The sequence below is a fragment of the Aedes aegypti genome, chromosome 2 (genome assembly GCF_002204515.2).
Source record: "Aedes aegypti strain LVP_AGWG chromosome 2, AaegL5.0 Primary Assembly, whole genome shotgun sequence".
Taxonomy (NCBI): domain Eukaryota; kingdom Metazoa; phylum Arthropoda; class Insecta; order Diptera; family Culicidae; genus Aedes; species Aedes aegypti.
In genome coordinates, this window is record NC_035108.1 from 245,631,890 (window position 1) to 245,651,337 (window position 19,448).

General features: G+C 40.9%; 1 protein-coding gene across 1 annotated transcript; it reads left to right on the top strand.

Annotated features, from left to right (window-relative positions):
• The first annotated feature begins 6,384 nt into the window (after positions 1 to 6,384).
• LOC5575455 (zonadhesin) lies at positions 6,385 to 17,872 on the top strand. The gene is made up of 3 exons (XM_001661921.2): positions 6,385 to 6,526; positions 13,567 to 17,548; positions 17,615 to 17,872. Exons 2-3 carry the CDS (start codon positions 13,567 to 13,569, stop codon positions 17,791 to 17,793), a joined length of 4,161 nt encoding a protein of 1,386 aa, XP_001661971.2. The 5' UTR covers positions 6,385 to 6,526; the 3' UTR covers positions 17,794 to 17,872.
• Positions 17,873 to 19,448: the final 1,576 nt, after the last annotated feature.

Genomic DNA, 19,448 nt, shown 5'->3' on the forward strand with positions numbered 1-19,448 from the left:
CAGCATGCGCTTCATAGTTTCGTAGAGAGCCTCGGAACTTCAGCCATTCTTGTTGCAGGTTATCTTTAAGATGGGCATCCCATGGTATTTCAGCCAGCAAAGTATTCTGAATTTGGTCTTTGGCGATGGTAATCACTGGAGATGGTAGGCCAATTGGGTCGAAATGCTTGCAGATCTCAGGCAGGACGTTTTGCTTGTATTCGTCGCGCAAATTCACTACCGGTTGACGATCAGCTTCCGGGATACGTCACAGGGTTTCAGGAGGATTGGTTAGGGAGCTTGGCGGTTTCCAGCATTTCCAGTGCTTGGGTCTGACATTTGATAGCTTGAGCTACGGTGTTGGCTTGAAAACGTTCAGATCGATGGGTTGGTCATCATCGGGTTTCTCTTCCACTTCCCAGAATTGGTTCATGGTCTCAGAGAGCGTGGCGGTAGTAGCTATGCAGCACTTTTCTTCGATTTGGTGTTCTTTAACGTCTCCAGCTACTATCCAACCAATGTGCGTTTCTTGAAGGTCAGATATATCTGGTCACAGTTGGATTCTCCCCGATTTGAGAAGGTGTAGAACATGGGATACACCAAGCAGCATGTCGATTTGGCCAGACGTGTTGATTTCGGGGTCGGCTAGGAAGAAGTCAGCTGGTAATGATCAATTCGATGTATCCAGCCGGAAGGTGGGAATAACTTCTGTCACCTTGGTTATTACTAGGCACTCGACCAAGGTCGCGAAGTCCGAGTACCTGGATTCCACAGCAATCGAGATCTTCTCGCGGGCGCACGTCTTGGCTGCACCAATTCCGCTAACTGGCACAAGTGTTGGTAATCGCTGGACGGAAAGCTTATCTGCAATAGCTTTCGAAATAAAGCTTACCTGGGAACCAGAATCTAGCAGCACACGGCATGATACTTTCCGGTTGCAAAGGTCGCTCAAAATCACGACAGCCGTCATGAGCATTGCTGTTCGCCGAGGAGGTTGATTGTTGTAAACGGTAGTGTTTGCTGACGGCCGTTCAAAAGCTTACTTCCACGAAATTTTTCTTTCCTTCCACGGTGGGGGCTCGGTTTCTACTGGTACTTGCCTCGTGTCTTCATGCAGGAGAGTGTGGTGCTTACGTTGGCACTTCGAGCATGTCTTCTTGGATGAGCACTGGGTAGATCGATGTCCGGAGCGGAGACTATTGAAACATAAATTAAACTCCTTCGCCCTTTCCATCCTTTGCCTTGGTAATCATTTGTTGAATGTGGGGCACTCGAAATGACGATGCTAATACCCAAGGAACACACATGTTATAATTGATGCAGATTAACTCTTATAAGACAATATTTAGTCATATATCAGTTGATATGACTTAATTATAACATGTGTGTTACTCGGGTAGCCGCACAGTGCACAGATTTTTGATTTTCGATTTTCTCGTTTGACGGCTTGCTACTTGCTTCCTTGACGGGACCCGATTGCTACCGATTCTGGTACCGCTCCAAAACTTGACACTCACCTTGCAGAAACTTGATCGTTTGCTTGAAATCTGGCCGTGTTCTTGCGTTCTTTCCCACAACTGGAGAGTTTGATCATCAAGCCGTGCGGTGATGTTTTTCGGCGACAGAAGCCCCGTCATGGGGTCCACATTGATGCCTTGATTTCGAGACCTGCAACGTGTCGGTTGACCGTTTTCATCAACTCGAACAGGTCCTGGTGGTTTCGTTTCGTAATTAGTGTCAGCTCCGGCAGTCTAGTCTGGTGTGTGTCGACAATCACACGGTGGTTTTCGAATTGTTCTTTCAGCTGCTTCCAGGTTTGCTGCATGTTGTTTTCCTAGAACATTTTTACAGTGATCCATCCGAAAGCGTCAGCAACGAGGGTTTTGTCTAGATGATGGAGTTTCAAAGCGTCGGAATAATTGCTGCGCATGACAATGTCCTCGAACATCGTCCGAAATTTTGGCCAATTTTCAACGTTGCCATCGAAGCTCGGGATGGGGGCACGCAACGGTTGTCTGCAGAATCATTTGGGGTCTACTGGTTCCATGCATCAGGGTAGCATTATTTCCACACACGGACAGACGCTCGATTCTATCTAGCAACTGTGCAACACGTCGAAGGCCATTTGGATGTCGTTCTGTTCTTCCAATTTTGACGATGGTGTCACCGCCCGGATTTCACGGTTAGCTTCGACGTACTCTTGATAGTACAGCTCGAGCTTTTTCGCGTACACTTTTAGTAGCGACGAATTCACCTTCTAGGGATCATCTTCCGCTTCTTCTAGGGTGTGGTTGATGAGCGTGATCTTCCGCTAGATTTGGCCACGTTGGTGCACGAGATTTTTCATCACATCCACTCCCTCTGCCTCACGTTCTGCCTTCTTGTGCTTCCTTTTGGATTTCGCGGTAGATTCGGGGGTGTGATCCAAACCCATTTTCACTAGCACTCACTAGTCGGTCTTCAACACGAGGTTTTTAGCACTTTTTCAATTGCGCAATTCGATGCGCTCGAACCCGATGACGGGGACGACGATGGATGACTCGTCCACAGGCGTGTCGCCTCGCAGGAACCGCTTCCAACTGATCGCCTTGTTGACCAGAAAGGGGGGGGGAGAAGAAATCCAGCTCTTGCCGATCACTTCGTTGGCCAACAGAGAGCTTCCATAAAACCGGGGACTGTAGGCCGGTTTCTCCAAGGGATGGTATCCGGTTTGGAACGGACCAAATGTTGGGGCGCCTGGTTGCCTCAAGGTAAATGGTCAGATGTTGGTCTTTCAACAAGAAAGATAACGGGTATTTTCACTAACAACTTTTATTTACATACTTGACCCTTTGCCAGGTCGATCGAAACTGTATGCCGCAGCGTATTTTTTTTTGCATTAAATTCTTGTTTATTTACTTCTTTGTTTTACATTGAAATTTGTTTACATTCTAAGAGATTGATCCGAAGGGTCCTTCAGCTTTGTTAACTGTAGATTTGTTTTTGCTCTGATTGTATTTGTTGGTTTAACCCTAGTGTTATGCTCGGCCTTATCGGCTCTGGTAGTTTAAAAAATAAAATTTGATAACCTAACTACTATTTACAAAACTTCTAATAGTACGGGAACGAGGTCCCGGATGACCTGCTGGCCAGATTGGTGGCAACGAGCCCTGGATCTATCGATCGAGTCACCAAAGCGCTCCTCTAGTGTTTTTATCTTATCTCGGCCAGATGGTGGACCTCGGTTGTCCTCATTCTCGGAGGACTGCTGAGGATCTGGGTCATCTGGAGCCTCAGATGGTGTGTTTTGGCGCAACTCTCCCAGATTGCTACGCCATATTCAATGACTGAAAGAATGACCTGTTTGTAAACAGCAAGCTAGTTTTTCAAAGACAGAGTTGACTTCCGGTTGATCAGTGGGTATAGTGCTTTGAGCAAGATGTTGCTTCTGGTGACCGTTTTGTCAGATCTGCTGTCTGAAGACAAGCTTGCTGTCTAACGTTAAACCAAGGTAGTCGGCTACATCAAGCCATTCCACCGTTGATCCACCGAGGGCGATTTTACAATCCTCAGCCGGAAAAAGTCTGGAAGATTTAGAATAGGGGAAGAGAATGACCTGGGTCTTCGCCGCGTTGATACAGATCTTCCAGCTGATCAAATAATCTGACAAGACATTCAGGCCTCTCTGGAGTCGAGATGTTAACGCTCTCGTGTATCTGCCGCTGTAGACGACTGGTGTCGTCAGCGAACAGTGATAGAGAGCCGCCTTCAGGGAGGCATGTCCGAGGTGAACAGGTTGTATAGTAGGGGACCTAAAATACTGCCCTGTGGAACACCTGTGGGTATATTGAGTGGGTCTGAGTTGACTCCATTGAGGGAAACCCTGAACGTCTTGTCAAACAGATAATTTTTGATGATTTTCACCAAATAGGTAGGAGGATTGTATCGGTGCAGCTTGTACATCAGGCCGCCATGTCAGACGTTGTCGAATGCTTTTTCAACATCGAGCAACGCCATGGCAGAGGATTTGACGAGGGACTTGTTCCGCCTGAGAATGTTGGTTACTCGAGTCAGTTGGTGCACGGTAGAACGACCGCGTCGAAAGTCAAACTGTTCTCGAGTAAAATGTTGTTTTGATCAGCTGCCGAAAGCAGCCGTCTGTTGATCGCTTTTTCAAAAAGCTTCGATAACCCTGTGAGAAGGCTGAGGAGTCGATAGCTTTTGGGGGAGGAAGGAACCTTCCCAAGTTTCCTGATGGGGATGGTTTTTGCTGACTTCCACGACGAGGGGAAGTAGCTAAGTCGGAGGCACTGATTGAAAATGTTGATAGAACTGGAGACTCGTCAGCTGTGATCTGCAACTTCTGGGAGATCGGTGTAGATTAGCTGCGTATTCGGAGACAGCAGCTTAGTGTGGGCTAGGAATGTCTAGCTGTGAGTAATCTAGTGTGAGCTGACAAAATGCCGACCTATCTCAGCAGCCTTCTCCGCAAGGGTTATCAAACGATCCTTAGAATCGGTGTTGTCTAATAGGATCAACGGTGGAATTGGTCTGGGTTTGGTTTAAATAATTTTGGTCATCTTCCAGAATGGCTTAGCACAATCTGGGAGAGAGCGGATCTTTTTGGAAAAGTCTTCGTTCCTAAGGTCCACCATTAACTTCGCTTTTTAACGTAGGCAGACCAGTGCGTTGGTAGTGCCTGCTTTTGGTGTTCCGTAAACGAATGAGATCTTTGGTAACTGATTTGGAAGAAGTGAGAGCTATTATTAAAAAATTCAAAAAGATGAAAGCTCCTGGCGATGATGGAATTTTTTACATCCTCATAAAAAAAACTTTCAGAAAGAAGCTTATCATTTCTAGTTGATATATTGACCAAATGTTTGAAGTTGGCATATTTTCCTGTCAAAGTTTATACCAATTCTATATTCTATGCTATCGTCTAATGTACTTTCTACCGTCAGTGAACTTTTTGAAAAGGTAATTTTGAACAGAATGATGATTCACATCAACGAAACTTCAATTTTTTCCTATGAACAGTTCGGATTCCGCCATGGACATTCGACCACCCATCAACTTTTACGTGTAACAAATTTGATTCGTTTTAACAAATCTGAAGGCTATTCTACTGGTCTTGCTCTTCTAGACAGAGAAAAAGCATTCGGCAGTGCTTGGAATGAAGGTTTTATTGTAAAATTAAAGAACTTTAATTTTCCAACATACATTGTTAGAATAATTCAAAGTTATTTGTCAAATCGTACACTTCAGGTTAATTATTAGAACTCCTGGTCTGAAAGACTTCCTGTAAGAGCTAGTGTTCCCCGAGGCAGCATTTTGGGACCAATATTATACAATATTTTCACATCTGACTTACCTGAGTTACCTCAGCGATGTCAAAAATCTTTGTTTGCGGATGACACAGGCCTCTCCGACAAAGGACGAAGTCTGCGTGTCATCTGTATAGTCGATTGGAAAAAAGTTTGGATATTTTTTCTTCATACTTGCAAAAATGGAAGATTTCTCCTAATGCTTCCAAAACTCAACTAATAATATTCCCACATAAACCAAAAGCTTTTTATTTGAAACCTCCAAATAGACATGTCGTCACGATGAGAGGGGTTCCAAAAATTGGTCAGATGAAGTTAAGTATCTAGGGCTCATGCTGGATAAGAATTTATCTTTCAAAACTCACATTGAGGGCATTCAAGCCAAATGTAACAAATATGTAAAATGTCTCTATCCCCTTATTAATAGAAAATCAAAACTTTGTCTTAAGAACAAGCTTTTGATATTCAAACAAATTTTCAGGCCAGCCATGTTGTATGCTGTACCAATATGGACTAGCTGTTGTAAAACCAGGATGAAAACTCTGAAGAGAATTCAAAATAAAATTTTGAAAATGATTCTGAAGCTTCCTCCCTGGTGTAGTACCAATGAGTTAAATAGAACATCCAATGTTAAAACATTGGAACAAATATCAAAGCGGCGTTAAATATAATGATGGGATTCACTACGCAATGTTGTGTTCATTCTAATCAAGAATTGTATTATTCAATTTCGCGTAATCAATAACACTGCAAGTTTGTTGCGTATTGACACTATCAGTAAACGCATTCAAGTTCGTTTCGCATGCGTAATTTTGATAATCTCTCTATCATTCATAAATTGACTATGTATTTTTACCTAGAGTATATATACATTGCAGAATTCATTTGAAATATTGCTGTAACGATAATTAGAATTTTAATTTTACGCGAAAGCAATACCTTCTGTTCGATTCCTAACATAACCATTAGGCTATTAAACTACCAGGATGCATTGTATGCTTATCAAGGAATAAATCAACATCCTTGTAACGGAAGATGATCTTTTTGAAAATATTAATACAGTGTTTCGCTTGCAGTCCAGTTAGTTTCCAATGAAAATCCATCGAAGTCGGTTCTAGTGATAGAAAGTGAAAAGCTACTAAGTAGCTTAGAAAGATAGCTGTTTTGTTTGTTTGTTTGTTTATTACCGACACTTTACACCTCAGGGTGCATTCGTGTCAATAGAAAGATAGCTGAAACGGAAGGTACGCAGTGGATGGATCCGAATTGTGAACATAATAAACGAAATAGGATTATATCGTTCTCGTTCTAAAATATCTCAGTGAAGAATTATATATGCGTCATCATACAGTGAAATTATTTAGTTTGTCGTAACAAAGTATTCAAACGAAAAATATGTGTGCTTTGCCTGTAATAGAAGAAAAATGCGTCACATAATCTTTCTACGTGTTTGTGAGAGAAAAGTGTTGAAAAAAGACCACGATAATGAACAAAATAGATACAATGATCTATCGATATACTTTACATTCAAAAATCCATACAACTTATTTTTTGATCATTGTTGAAGTGTTTCTTAGACTCTCCAAAGAAACTTTTATGAAACATGCATCTTAAAATGTCCAAGGGATTTATTGGCACCAGAATTGCAGAAGTTTTTTCTCTCGTTGAAAAACTTCTCTAAACTGGATTTTTTTTTCACGCTATAACACAACATTAGACACAAATAGTCAGTTCCTGTCGTTTTTTTTTTGTTCGAAAATTAAAGCTATGAAGCTGCATAAACGCAGCCAGAGGGAAGAGCCGTGTCAAACCACTTTGGCCGATCACTGTTGGATACGATGATGGATCATACACTGTATTTAATTTTGAAAGGTTTTTCCCAATATTCATTTTTATATAATGATTGTGTGAAGAGGATCGTGTACCAACTACTCAGGTATCTGACAAAATTCTTACATGAAATGTACCAAAAGTTTTATCAACAATACGCAAGTATTCTCTTAAAACTCTTAAACTTAAGACATCTGCAACGAAAATTATTAGTAAAAATACTAGTTAGGGTTTATTCACAAATTTCATAACGCCAAAAATGGCCATTTTCAACACCCACCCACCCCCTCATAACGCATTTTGTAGGAATATTTTACGAAATTTGTATGACCTATAACACCTTGAAGACACCCACCCAACCTCTTCAGCGTTATGAAATATGTGAATGGGCCCTTATTCCAATATAAGCCCACATATTCTCCCAGAAATTTATTTACACTTAAAAAAATGTTCCAAAAAATTCAAGTAAAAATTACTACCGTAACGTTATTATCAGCGGTCAGCAAGGATCCAAGGTAGACGAACTCGTGACCACCTTGAACGTATCCCTGTCGCGCTCGGCTCCACCTACTAGCATGTACTTTGTCTTGGACGCATTCACCACCGACTTCTGCTGCCTAGCGTTTCAGGCGTAGAGCTTTTCAAATGTTCGGCCGACAATTTCCATATCATTCGCGAAGCCAACAAATTGACTGGATATCGTGAAAATCGTAACTGGCACGAAAGTCCATCCCCTTGCGAAGTCCTCAGCTGGATGCAAACGAACTAGAATGTTCGCCTGAAACCTTTACACAACTTTGTACACCTTCCATCGTTGTTTTCATTAGTCTTGTAGGCTTCTCGGGAAAGCTGTTCTCGTTCATGATTCTCTATAGGAGTTGGCGTTCTAACCAACAGAGTACTGGCACCGTGGGGGTTAACTTTCGTGATTATAACCATCGCCAAATAAAATGCAAAAATTGGTTGTTGTACACTCAAAAACACGCCATTGTTACGTGGAAACATACGTGGTTTTTTTCCACCTCATTTTTCACGTAGCTCATACGGGAATCGTAGGTGACAAAAAATTAAGCAATGAACAAATGAACTTGTACCATTCCATCGGAGATACTCGTAACAGCTAGGGGGGATGGGGGCAAGAAGGACACCTTAAGATATATAGGTTCAAATCGTGGTTGATTAGCACATTTTTTGAAAATTATTCCAGTGTAGGGGCAAGCTCACCTCTTGTTCTAAATGATGTTATCGATAGATTTCAACACATGATGATTTGAGGTTTTTGAAAATGTCCTTTCTTATGAGGTTTTTAAACGAGGCACGCGACAAAAGTGCCACTCGTATGGGGCAAGAAGACCACCTGAGCAAAATGCCACAAATTTTGTATATTATTATTTCCCCGCCTAAACGATAAATTGTAGAGTAAGTAAAGATAAAAACTGAGGGATAAAAGTTGACTTATAGTTAAAAAGTACTTTATGAAATTAATTTAGTTTTCATCTTATTTGACTGTAACAATAATAGTCAAAATTTTCAGAAACCATTTTGAATGTCCAAGATGGTTTATTATGATTTTATTAAGTAGGAAACATTGATTAAATGCAATATTAAACAAGAAAATAAAAAATCATTTGATTTTATATGAGAAAATTGCGGTGTCCCTTTTGCCCCATAAGACATACTGTTATTATATATGTAAAATTTAATGTCAAAAGCACTTTTTCGAAAAAAAATCCTCACGACTATATTAAACAATTGAAAATCATCAATACTGTGCGGAAAAATCAATTTGTTTTGTATTTATTGGGAGTCAAACCTTGTTTTCCAGTCTTACATTCTTATAATATTTCGCATATTTTGCGTTGGTGAGTTAAAGACATTTTTCTATTTTTTTGTACTAAACATTTTTTACTATAATATTTACACAACCCTCAATTAGTACTCAATTTATACTTATCCTGCGTTGAACATCAAAAAATTGATTCGAACTACGTGAAATTAGAGGTGGCACTTTTGCCCCATGTCCCCCTACGTGATTTTTTCATTTATTTTACCAAGTAGTTGGATGGAACCTAAGATATGCTCCCGGTAAACTGTACAAAAATGTTGTAGACGCAATGCTGCTTTCACATTGTTATTTTTGATTGGCTTTATTTTTCAATAAAGCGAATCAAACATAAATTCTTACTTTTATTTATTGAACCATAAGGTATTTCAAACAATGCCGGAGTATCGGAAAATCTGGTAACAAGATAGTCTGGTTTTGCTGTGTGTTTTCGGCTCGATATTCTCGGAAATCCATCGACACATAGTTACAGCCAACGTTTCTGTTTCAGAGAAAGAATATCGGAACCAAGGATAGTTATATTTGAAAGCATTACAAAATAAAAGTTTACTTACTTAAATTTAAAACACGGGATAACCATATTTGACAAGCACTAGCTTTTCCAGTACCACGTACCAATCTGACCCACATTACTAGCTATGATGTGATCTATTGAAGTAAAATTCAAATCAATTGAAGTCTTACTACAACAAATTAAAATATACCTTTCAATCAATCAAATTAATGGGTCCACCAAAAATCCACCAAATCTTTGTTTATTTTCACTTGACGCCATATTTACACAAAATGAATCGAAGAATGAACACGTTCGGAATGAATTAAAGCATGTACGTAGATTTCACATAAGGCCGATAGGTTGGCGCAGTGAAAGTTATCAAAGCAACATATCACTTTTATTTATGAACCGGTAACTGTTTTCTGTTTCTGTTCGGGATGAACCATTGCGACCAGTTTTCTTTGATCTTTTGTGGTATACCCGTGTCCTTTGTTTAGTGCATGTAGTTCTACTCCATTACTCCATACTATTGAGAAATAATAAAATAGCCGTTTTTTATACAAATAGCATTCTTTACCATTTTTAGACGGGGTTGGTGGTCTGATGGCTACCGCTTCTGCTTCATATGCAGAAGGTCATGGGTTCAATCCCAGGCCCGTCCCTTTCCTCGTACTTTGTAGTTGTATATCTCTCACTTGCTTCAATCTTCCATTCTAAATATATCACACTCAAACTATTCGTTCATAGCAAACGCTAGAACCAGAGACGGACAAGAAACCGTTTCCCTAACGCTTCCTACTTCCACGCGCACGCCTTTCTTACGCCTGATACATAGGCAGTCTGCTAACCACAAAAGCAAACCTCTCTGCCATGCCTTTCCCCCAATCCATACACTCCCGCATGAACTGGCGTGGATGCAGTGGAATATACGGTCTACGTGGGAGCCAGTTCAATGCATCATCAATTCCTCCCCCTTCCCCTCATTGGTCTGCATTCTGACGTGACAGGTGCCATTGTTGCCTAAAAATAGAAGATCACCAGCACTTATACACTGAGGATGCCTGTTAGTCCCTGGGAGGGAGAAACCAATACAAAATTTCTGTACGTCATAGTGAGCCGAGATTCTGCTGTCACGAACTGTCACTGTGAGCCCAGATCTCAAACATTGGACTAACATGAAAAAAGCGCGTAACTGATTAAAACACATTTTCGTATTTCTTCAAAGGTGATAAAAATCGAATGTAAATCAATTCATGCACATAACGCAAGCAATGTCACGTGAGCACCATTTAATCTGATTGAACATAAAGCATTGAAAAACGCATCTTTCTACTTTTTCCAATGAAAATGAATATTTAGTGCATAGAAAACGGTGGCCCTATTTTCATGTTTGTCAGGAAAGATCGAAGTTGCACAACAAAAGGAAACTACCGATTTTCTCGAAGCCTGCCTTGTTTGTTGTTGGCAAGCTGGAGTTATCTTGCAGTTCAAAATAACGTTGTCTTATATTTCGTGTGTAGTATCGGTGCCTCCCTCCCAGGTTAGTCCCAAGCAGTCATTCGGTTGGTTCCTTGTGTAAGTGCAGCTGATCTGGCGATACTGGAGTGCATCCACGGGCGGCCAATCAAGCTCAAGCTCAAGCTCAAGCTCAAATAGCATTCTTTACCATTTTGCATAGAGCCTCTTTAGAAAAAGATACCGCTATTTATACATTTTGGAGAAAACAGTTTGTCACCATTAAACTCTCAAAAGCGCGCCCCTTAATCAGGTTCGGCCACTAAGCTGGTTGAATGATACTGATTTTGACCATGCATCGGTACTCTAGCGTATCAAATTATTGCTTCTACTTATAAGGTTCGAAGTCGTTTTTTGAAACTGTGAATAGGTTTCATCGCATGAGACATTTAGATTCCTTGAAACAAAAAGCTCATTTTAAAAGTTAAGAGGTCTGCTACTCCACTGATTCGGAATCGTTTCCCTCCTAGATATCGAAAGATAAACTCTTGAACTTGGAAAGAAATTGTCTCATGCGTTGAAACCAACCTCAGATGCTGATTGAGCCATTTTTCCACTTCGACCTCCTCATCATCTAGGACAAATAGGTGGGTCTTAGTGGCTTGTTACACTCTTATACTCTTCCGACCGTAACTTATAAGTATTCACAAGAACAGATACAGCAAGAGTACAATTTGGTAGATCTTACCCCGTAACGCACCTCGGAAAGGTGATCTACCCGCGTTACGGGTTGAAATTGGTTTAGCTTTAGGATTTTCTGTCCACTCATCTAACTAATTTGTAGTTTTTGTCCTGTCTTTTACTCACCGTTTGATGGCTGTTGGTTTACCTGTCATCCAGTTCAAGTCATTAGTATGTGTGATCCAAGATCGCCGGATGAACGTAAGCGCTGACAATGAAGGTTTGCCAACAATAGCTCTACGCATACTATCGTATGCCGCCTTGAAATCGATTAAAAGGCGATGCATTGGAATCTGGTATTCACGTCATTTATGGAGGATTATCCTTATAGTAAAGATCTGGTCCGTTGTCTATCGGCCGTCAACGAAGCCTGCTTGGTACATTCCCACGAACTCGTTTACTACAGGTGACAGACAACGGAAGATAATCTGGGATAACACTTTGTAGGCCGCATCGCTCGGAAGCTCTCACAATCTAACTTATCGCCTTTCTTGTAGATGGGACATATTCCGCTCCTCCGGTAGCTGTTCTGTTTCCTAGATAGTGCCGATGCAGACAGATGGCAAGCCTGTCCGAGCCTATCTTTATGAATTTAGCTCCGATATTATACTTACCAGCAGATTCCTTGTTCTAGACCTGATAAATGGCATCCTTAACCTCCCTCAACGTGGGAGTTGGTTGTTTTCCATCGTCCGCAGTACTGACGGATGCATTTCTTCAGTTATCTCGTTCATCATTGCCTGTGCTCTCAGCGCCATTCAGCTGTTCGTCAAATTGCTACTTCCACCTTTCGATCACCTCTCGTTCATCCGTAAAGTTGATCCCATCGATATCCCTGCACATCTCGGCGCGGAACGAAGCCATAGAGGGATGCGTTGAGCTTGTGATAGAACTTCCGTGTTTCTTGAGACCGGCACAGCTATTCCACCTCCTCGCACTGTCTTCTTCGGGCAACTTTTTTTTTCTCCCGAAAGAGACGGTTGTGCTGTTGCCATGCCCAGCCATTTACCGTGCATACATAAAGGGGCATTTTATTCCTTCATTACACTGAAGATTCTTAAAAATATTTTGTGGTATAATTCCAGATATTATTCCTTTAATTCAAAAGATTCCTCTAAGAATTTCACCAAACGTTGGGAGTAATTGAAAAAACACCGCAAGAAAATCATCAAGTAATTTTGTCAAGCGTAATTACTTATATTTATCCACCTTCTTCTTTTCCTAGGAAATCCGAAAGAAAATTCTTCACACTATTTATTCTAGAGCTCAACAAATATTTATGCAGTAATATATCAAGGATCTGTTTTAAGATTTTAATATTCTTACAATATCACTATTTTTACAGAAAAAAATATTTCACATATGTTTTAATCAATAAAGTAGAGTTCTCTTTGCATATCATCAGAATTCTATCAGAGTTTTGCGTAAAAAAGAACCGCGACGGATTTCTACAGAGGCTCATTTAAAATATGTTATTTCCTAGTGAATTCTGAAGTATATTTTTTTTAAGAACTTATTTCGTGATTCGTATTTGGTATTTTTTTAAAATTACTTATGAAATGGAAAAGGAATGTTGCCACCACCTGCATATGTTCATGCACCATAGTTTTACTAAAGGTTATCATAGTCTATAAAATGCAATTTTTTATTTGTTTTCAAATATGCGAGGAATTAGAGTCTTAATTGCTCTGAATTACGGCACTTTATAAAGTATACGGTATCTCCAAGGATTTCTGTCAGAAACTATTTTATATTTTAAAGATTTTTTGGATATTTCTTAAAATAATCCTCCAAGATTTCCGTCAAGTAAACTCTTTTACGTGTTCGAACTTCTTGAGTTAAAAACTATAACTTGAGCATGGGTCGTATTCCTAAAACTATGATATAATCAAATTGGTTCCCCTTTTTCATATTTCCAGATGAATCCTTTCCATCTTACCGGATTACTGACCTTACTGATTCTTCATTTATGCATCCGCGAAACGCTATCGGCAAGGACCAACAAACAACTAAAAGACCATCAGCTCACCAAACCATTCAAAATCAGAGCCCGGCGATACTGCACTGGGGCCGACTGCATCAAGACCTGCCCTTTAGATTATGAGTTGGACAGCGAGAAGCAGGTCTGTCGCTATCAACGATCGGTATGTCCTCCCAACTACGTCCAACGCCACGGAAGCTGTGTACTGTCAGAGATTCAGTGCCCTCCGGGAAGCGTTCGTCAGGGCAATCGATGTGTAGTAAAGACCATGGAATGCCCTAGTGGGTACATTATGGAGGGAAACAACTGCATCAACTCCCGATACTGCCCGGAGGATTACCACTGGGAAAATGGGTTCTGCTATCGTCAACAACGGCAACAAATGTGCCCCAATGGATACGACAATCGTAATGGAATATGCGTTCAGATTTGTGTCAACTGCGACGCGGCATGCTCGGAATGCGACGAGGAAACCGTTCCTTTGAAATGTCCTGCCGGGTACAATATGCAGAGAGGGAAATGTTTGAAAATAATCCAAGGAAGGGCGGACATTGTGCTGCGGAACGTAACTTACCGAGTCCCGGTGGAATGCGAAAATGATGGAATCTACAACAATGGTTTATGTATGTTAAGAAAGTTTGAAAGTCCTCGGTGCGAAAGTGGAAGTTTTTACTCAGGGACATGCGTTGAGGTGGCCAGGTGTGCAAAAGGTGTGTTTAGTAGTGACTGTGAATGTCGTTCAGAAAGCAGTACTCCTGGCGTGTGCCGACAAGGGCAATCTAGTGCAGCAGGGTGTGTAGTTGCAAAGAGCCAGTGTCGTAAACCGGCTCAGCTTCTGGGTTCGTTATGCGTAGGAAGATTAGACTCACATCGAGCATTTTGCCTATCGGGTTCACCTTATGACCAAATATATTGTACATCAAATGCTCCACGATGTCCTTCGGGATTTGTTCTGGAGGGTTCGTTCTGCGTGAGAAACATGTCGTATCCGGTGGACTGTGGACGATACCAGTGGTATGATGGATGGTGCAGCAGTATCGCCACATGTGAATCGGGTTATAAGCTTCAACAGAATGGAGATTGTGTGCGCGAAATGCGGATGCAAAAAGAGGTTTGTCCATCTGGAACAACCTTTGATGGAGAACATTGTATTAGCAATGCGCCACTCTGTGAACCAGATCACGAATATGACGAGCGCTTCGGCATTTGTGTAAAATGTACGGAGCAAGCAGCTGTTTGTGATGGAGCTGCAGGGTACCAACTAAGTAATGGAACTTGTGTTCGATACACTCCATTGTGCTCATCTGGATACATTTGGAAGGATAACCATTGCGTGAGTAAATCGTTGAGCTACGTGCAATGTGAGTCTGGATACGTCGTTGATAACTATTGCGTTCACAGTCATCTTAATTGTCCAGACAACCAGGAACTTTTAGATGGTGTCTGTGTTCATCAGGAAGTACCAAGCTGTCCAGAAGGATCTGTCTATCAGAATGGACTTTGCGTAACGAGTAAGCAGTGTCCTGATGGCTACATTGTTGGGCAACACAGTTGCATAGAGGAAACTAAGACTTCGTTAAACAATTCTCTCAAACCTGAATGTCGATATGGTTTCCACTACGAGAAGGGGAACTGCATCAAGACGATTCACGTAGATGTGGTCACAGAATCACGTCCTTTGCAATGTGCTATTGGGTATTCATTGAGAAATGGAAAATGTGTTAAAGAATACCGTGGATTACTAGTTTGTCCACCGAAAACCATACACATGAACCATGAAAACAAATGCTTCTGTAAGGTTGATCTCGTTTGCCCCAATGGTTACGAAAGGATGGGGGACGAATGTATGTTTAGGTCGGCCAGCTATTACTCTCCGTATCTCAATTTCCTGAATCCTTGTTACGGTATTCAATGCAGTTTACAGTACTGCTTATCACAATGTTTCACTCCCCCTTGTCCAGTGCAGCCATGTTCATATGGAGTCCAGCACGTGGCTTCCATGTACAGCGGAAGCAATAATCAGAATTCCGACATTTGTGGGATTGGAGAGAACTGCATAACCCATGAATCATTGGAAACGATTGTCGGCCTAACCTGTCCGCCGGGTTACCAAAAGGAGAATAATACTTGCATAGCGTACTATAATAGAATCTGTCAAAGTGGTTATAAGCTGACTGACGGCGTTTGTCTGAAAATTGAAGAATCAAACATCGTGTGTCCTTTGGGATTCACGCTATCCAATGGAACATGCACTCGTCTGCGCTGTGACGTCGGTTACACACAAGATGGAACTGTATGTAAAAAAGTAGAGTATCATACTCCATTACCCTGTCCGAAGAACTACATCTACATTGATGGAATATGTTTGCACAGAAGTGATTGCCTCGGTGGATCAGTTGAAGGTGATCATTGCGTCAGGCGAAGACACGAAAACTTCCGATGTCCAACAAAGTTTACTCAACTAAACGACTCTTGTGTTCAGATGGCAACGTGCTCCAGCAAAGACATGTTCTTTACAGAAAACGCTTGCCGAAGCTCAGAGCAAATACAACTTAGATGTCCACCGGAAACAAAACGAGTCAAAAACATGTGTGTCTACGACAAAGGTACAATGTTCGAAAAGATTACTTTGCTTCCATCGCAATGCAACGGCAGGGTGATTGAACAAAGTCAGCTATGTGCATACATCGAAACACCATCATGTGGTAAAGGATATGTATTGAAGAATGGACGATGCATAACGTGTTCATCCAAAACACCTCATTGCCCAGCAGACATGATCATCATCAACCGTAAATGTATCAAATATCACAAACCATGCAGGGATGGTTTGTATCTTGACAAGGATGGACAATGCGTGGCGGTAAATATACGTTCTGCGACGTGTTCACAGGGAAAATTGGCTTTCAACAGATGCATACATGGATTTCCCTCGTGTAAATCAGGCTACACTTTAGAAGGAAACAGATGTGTTTATAAGGAAGCGATTCTAGCGAAGTGTAATGAAGGAATCCTACTCGGAGGCACTTGTATCAGTCTGCGGTCTTGTAACGGCTCCAACTTTGTAATGTCCAACGGGTGGTGTATTCGTGACGAATACTTTGAACCAACCTGTAATAGCAGAACTGCACGGAAACATGATAAATGTATTGGCGGGTTCCCCAAGTGTCCTGAAAACCACTATCAAATCAATGGGCAATGCTACTCGCATCAAGTGCACCCAGCAGAATGTTCAAACAATGTTCAGTGCCTTGAAAATTTCTGTCCTGTCACGTATCCCAGTTGTAGTGCTTCATTTAACTTCGATGGATCTGTCTGTAGTAAAATAGTATCTCAAGCTCCCAACTGTCCTGTCGGAACGACCCCGGTCAGCAATGATCGTGACTACTGCCAGTATTCTACGGAGCAAGCTGACTTCTATTGCCCTGATGAATACAATTATAAAAATGGTATTTGCCAAAAGCGACAATACATCGAAGCTAGTTGTCCTACTGGATTCCGTAGGAAAATGGACTCATGCGTCCGCAGAACATGTAGCAGTGCTGCTCTGACCATCTACTGTGGAACACAGGGTACATCTCCACCTTTGCTAGGAACTCCGCAACATGTTCCACATTTCCCTGCGCCACGACCTTTCAACACAACCACTTCTACAGTATCAGTAGATGAAGTCTGCTGTTTGATCTACTCACCAAGAATTTGTCGGTTTGACGAAGGAACTGACGAGTGGGACTGTTTCCACACGGAAAATCGACGATGTGGTAGTTTCTGTACACATCAAGGCCAGCGACTCTACCTTCGTTCCTCAGAGTCTTATTATTTCAACAATGTGTTAATGCTAGTACCTCCAGAACATGTCACAGACACGAGGTTCGAAGACATGGACGAGAACGATGACTACGTAGATGACACAACGCCTAGTATGCATAATTCTGTAGACTTGAATGCAAACTCTATATCTATTATTTCCTCTTCTCATTTATCAGGTTGTGATGGATGTACGGATCGTAGCTACGATTGCGACAACTACTGCTATACTTACGATTGTCAAAAGGCCGGAAATCATTGTGAATTCCGAGATCAGCGAGAGTTTTGCTCAGCCAATCCTGGACCCGGATGCACTGCTAAAGACGGTTGCTACAGTCAGGACTTCTGTACTCAATAGAATCCCGGTAGTGTTTTTAGATTATTTAGGCAAAACATATGTCACATAAGTATATACAATAAAATACTTCAACAAAGAATATGTTACCCGATTCTTTCCATTTATTGCGAAGAACTACTTGGACACTTCCATGATTCACTTTGGCATGGAGTGTTATTCCCAGCCGAATTTTCATAAACTTTTCAATAAGAAGCTCTTCAATACGACGCATATGGTGACTAAATTTGAGCTCAGTAGTTCAGTAGCACCCCTGCCGAAGTAAATCAAAACTACCTTTTAAATTATGATTTATCGTTTACGGCTAACCATTATTGGTATTTTTGATTCAACAGCTATTGAAAAACTAAACATTACATATACAGTGGGATTCCGTTTTTGGCAACAAAGTTGAAATTTTCAGTTGCCAAAAACGGAACCGTGCCAAAATCGGAACCCATATTTAAAATTTTATTTTTCAACTATTGGTTTTGAAAACATGATAAGAGTGTTATTACATCATCCTTGTGGAACCATATCACATCGAGACTTCAGAACGGTTCACTTCGGAGCAGTGTTCCGGAGGGTTGTACTAAGTATGCTATTAATCTATAACCCCATAATGTGTTTTTTTTTGGCAAACGTTCTACATACTTTTTACGCCTCATCGTTTTCAATGATTTTTTAGAAGCTTCATAACACTATTTGTATGAGTGAGCTATGTGACATCAATAATTGCATTAGTGTCCTTTATTCAAGAACAGGACATTTTCTGAAAGCTTTGTAAGAATACGAAAAAAATTGTATAACTGCATTCTTACAAAGACATATTTGCAAAATAAAAGCGCTGGGTATTGCAAAATATCATTAGTTTTTTGTAATTAACATCAAAAATCAGTTTAACTTCAAAACTAAAGCTAAATTTGACATTCGATAAGTTTCGAATTGCTCCTCTAATTTATGTTCCTGATAAAGTTAAGAAATTGACTCAGTCAAATCTTTTGCTGAGATATTTCGCTGAAAGTTATGCTAGAAATTCTTCTGCGATTTCTTTAAATAGTTTTCCCAAAAATGTTATATCAATTTTTTTTAAGTCTGAAATTGCGTCAAATATTCTTATATATATTTTTCCTAGACATTTTGCTTCAAATTCCCGGATTATTCAAAAATTGATAAAAAATGATTTTGAAATTTTGAGTTGCCTTTGAACCTTCAGAGGAAATTTGTTCACAAACCGCAGGAAAACTTTTGCTTCTGAAATTAGCACAGCGGTAAAGTAATCTACAGTCGACTCTCCACAACTCGATATTCTATAACTCGATATACTCTATAACTCGATGGATTTTATGGTCCCTTCAAATTCCCATACATCATGCTCTCCATAAGTCGATATTTCTATAACTCGATGCCTCCATTAGTCGATGTCACGTGTGAGGTAAATTTCCCTCCATAACTCGATATCTAGGGGCCCAGATAGCCGTAGCGGTAAACGCGCAGCTATTCAGCAAGACCAAGCTGTGAGGGTCGTGGGTTCGAATCCCACCGGACGAGGATCTTTTCGGGTTGGAAATTTTCTCGACTTCCCAGGGCATAAAGTATCATCGTACCTGCCACACGATATACACATGCAAAAAAATGGTCAATTGGCATAGAAAGCTCTCAGTTAATAACTGTGGAAG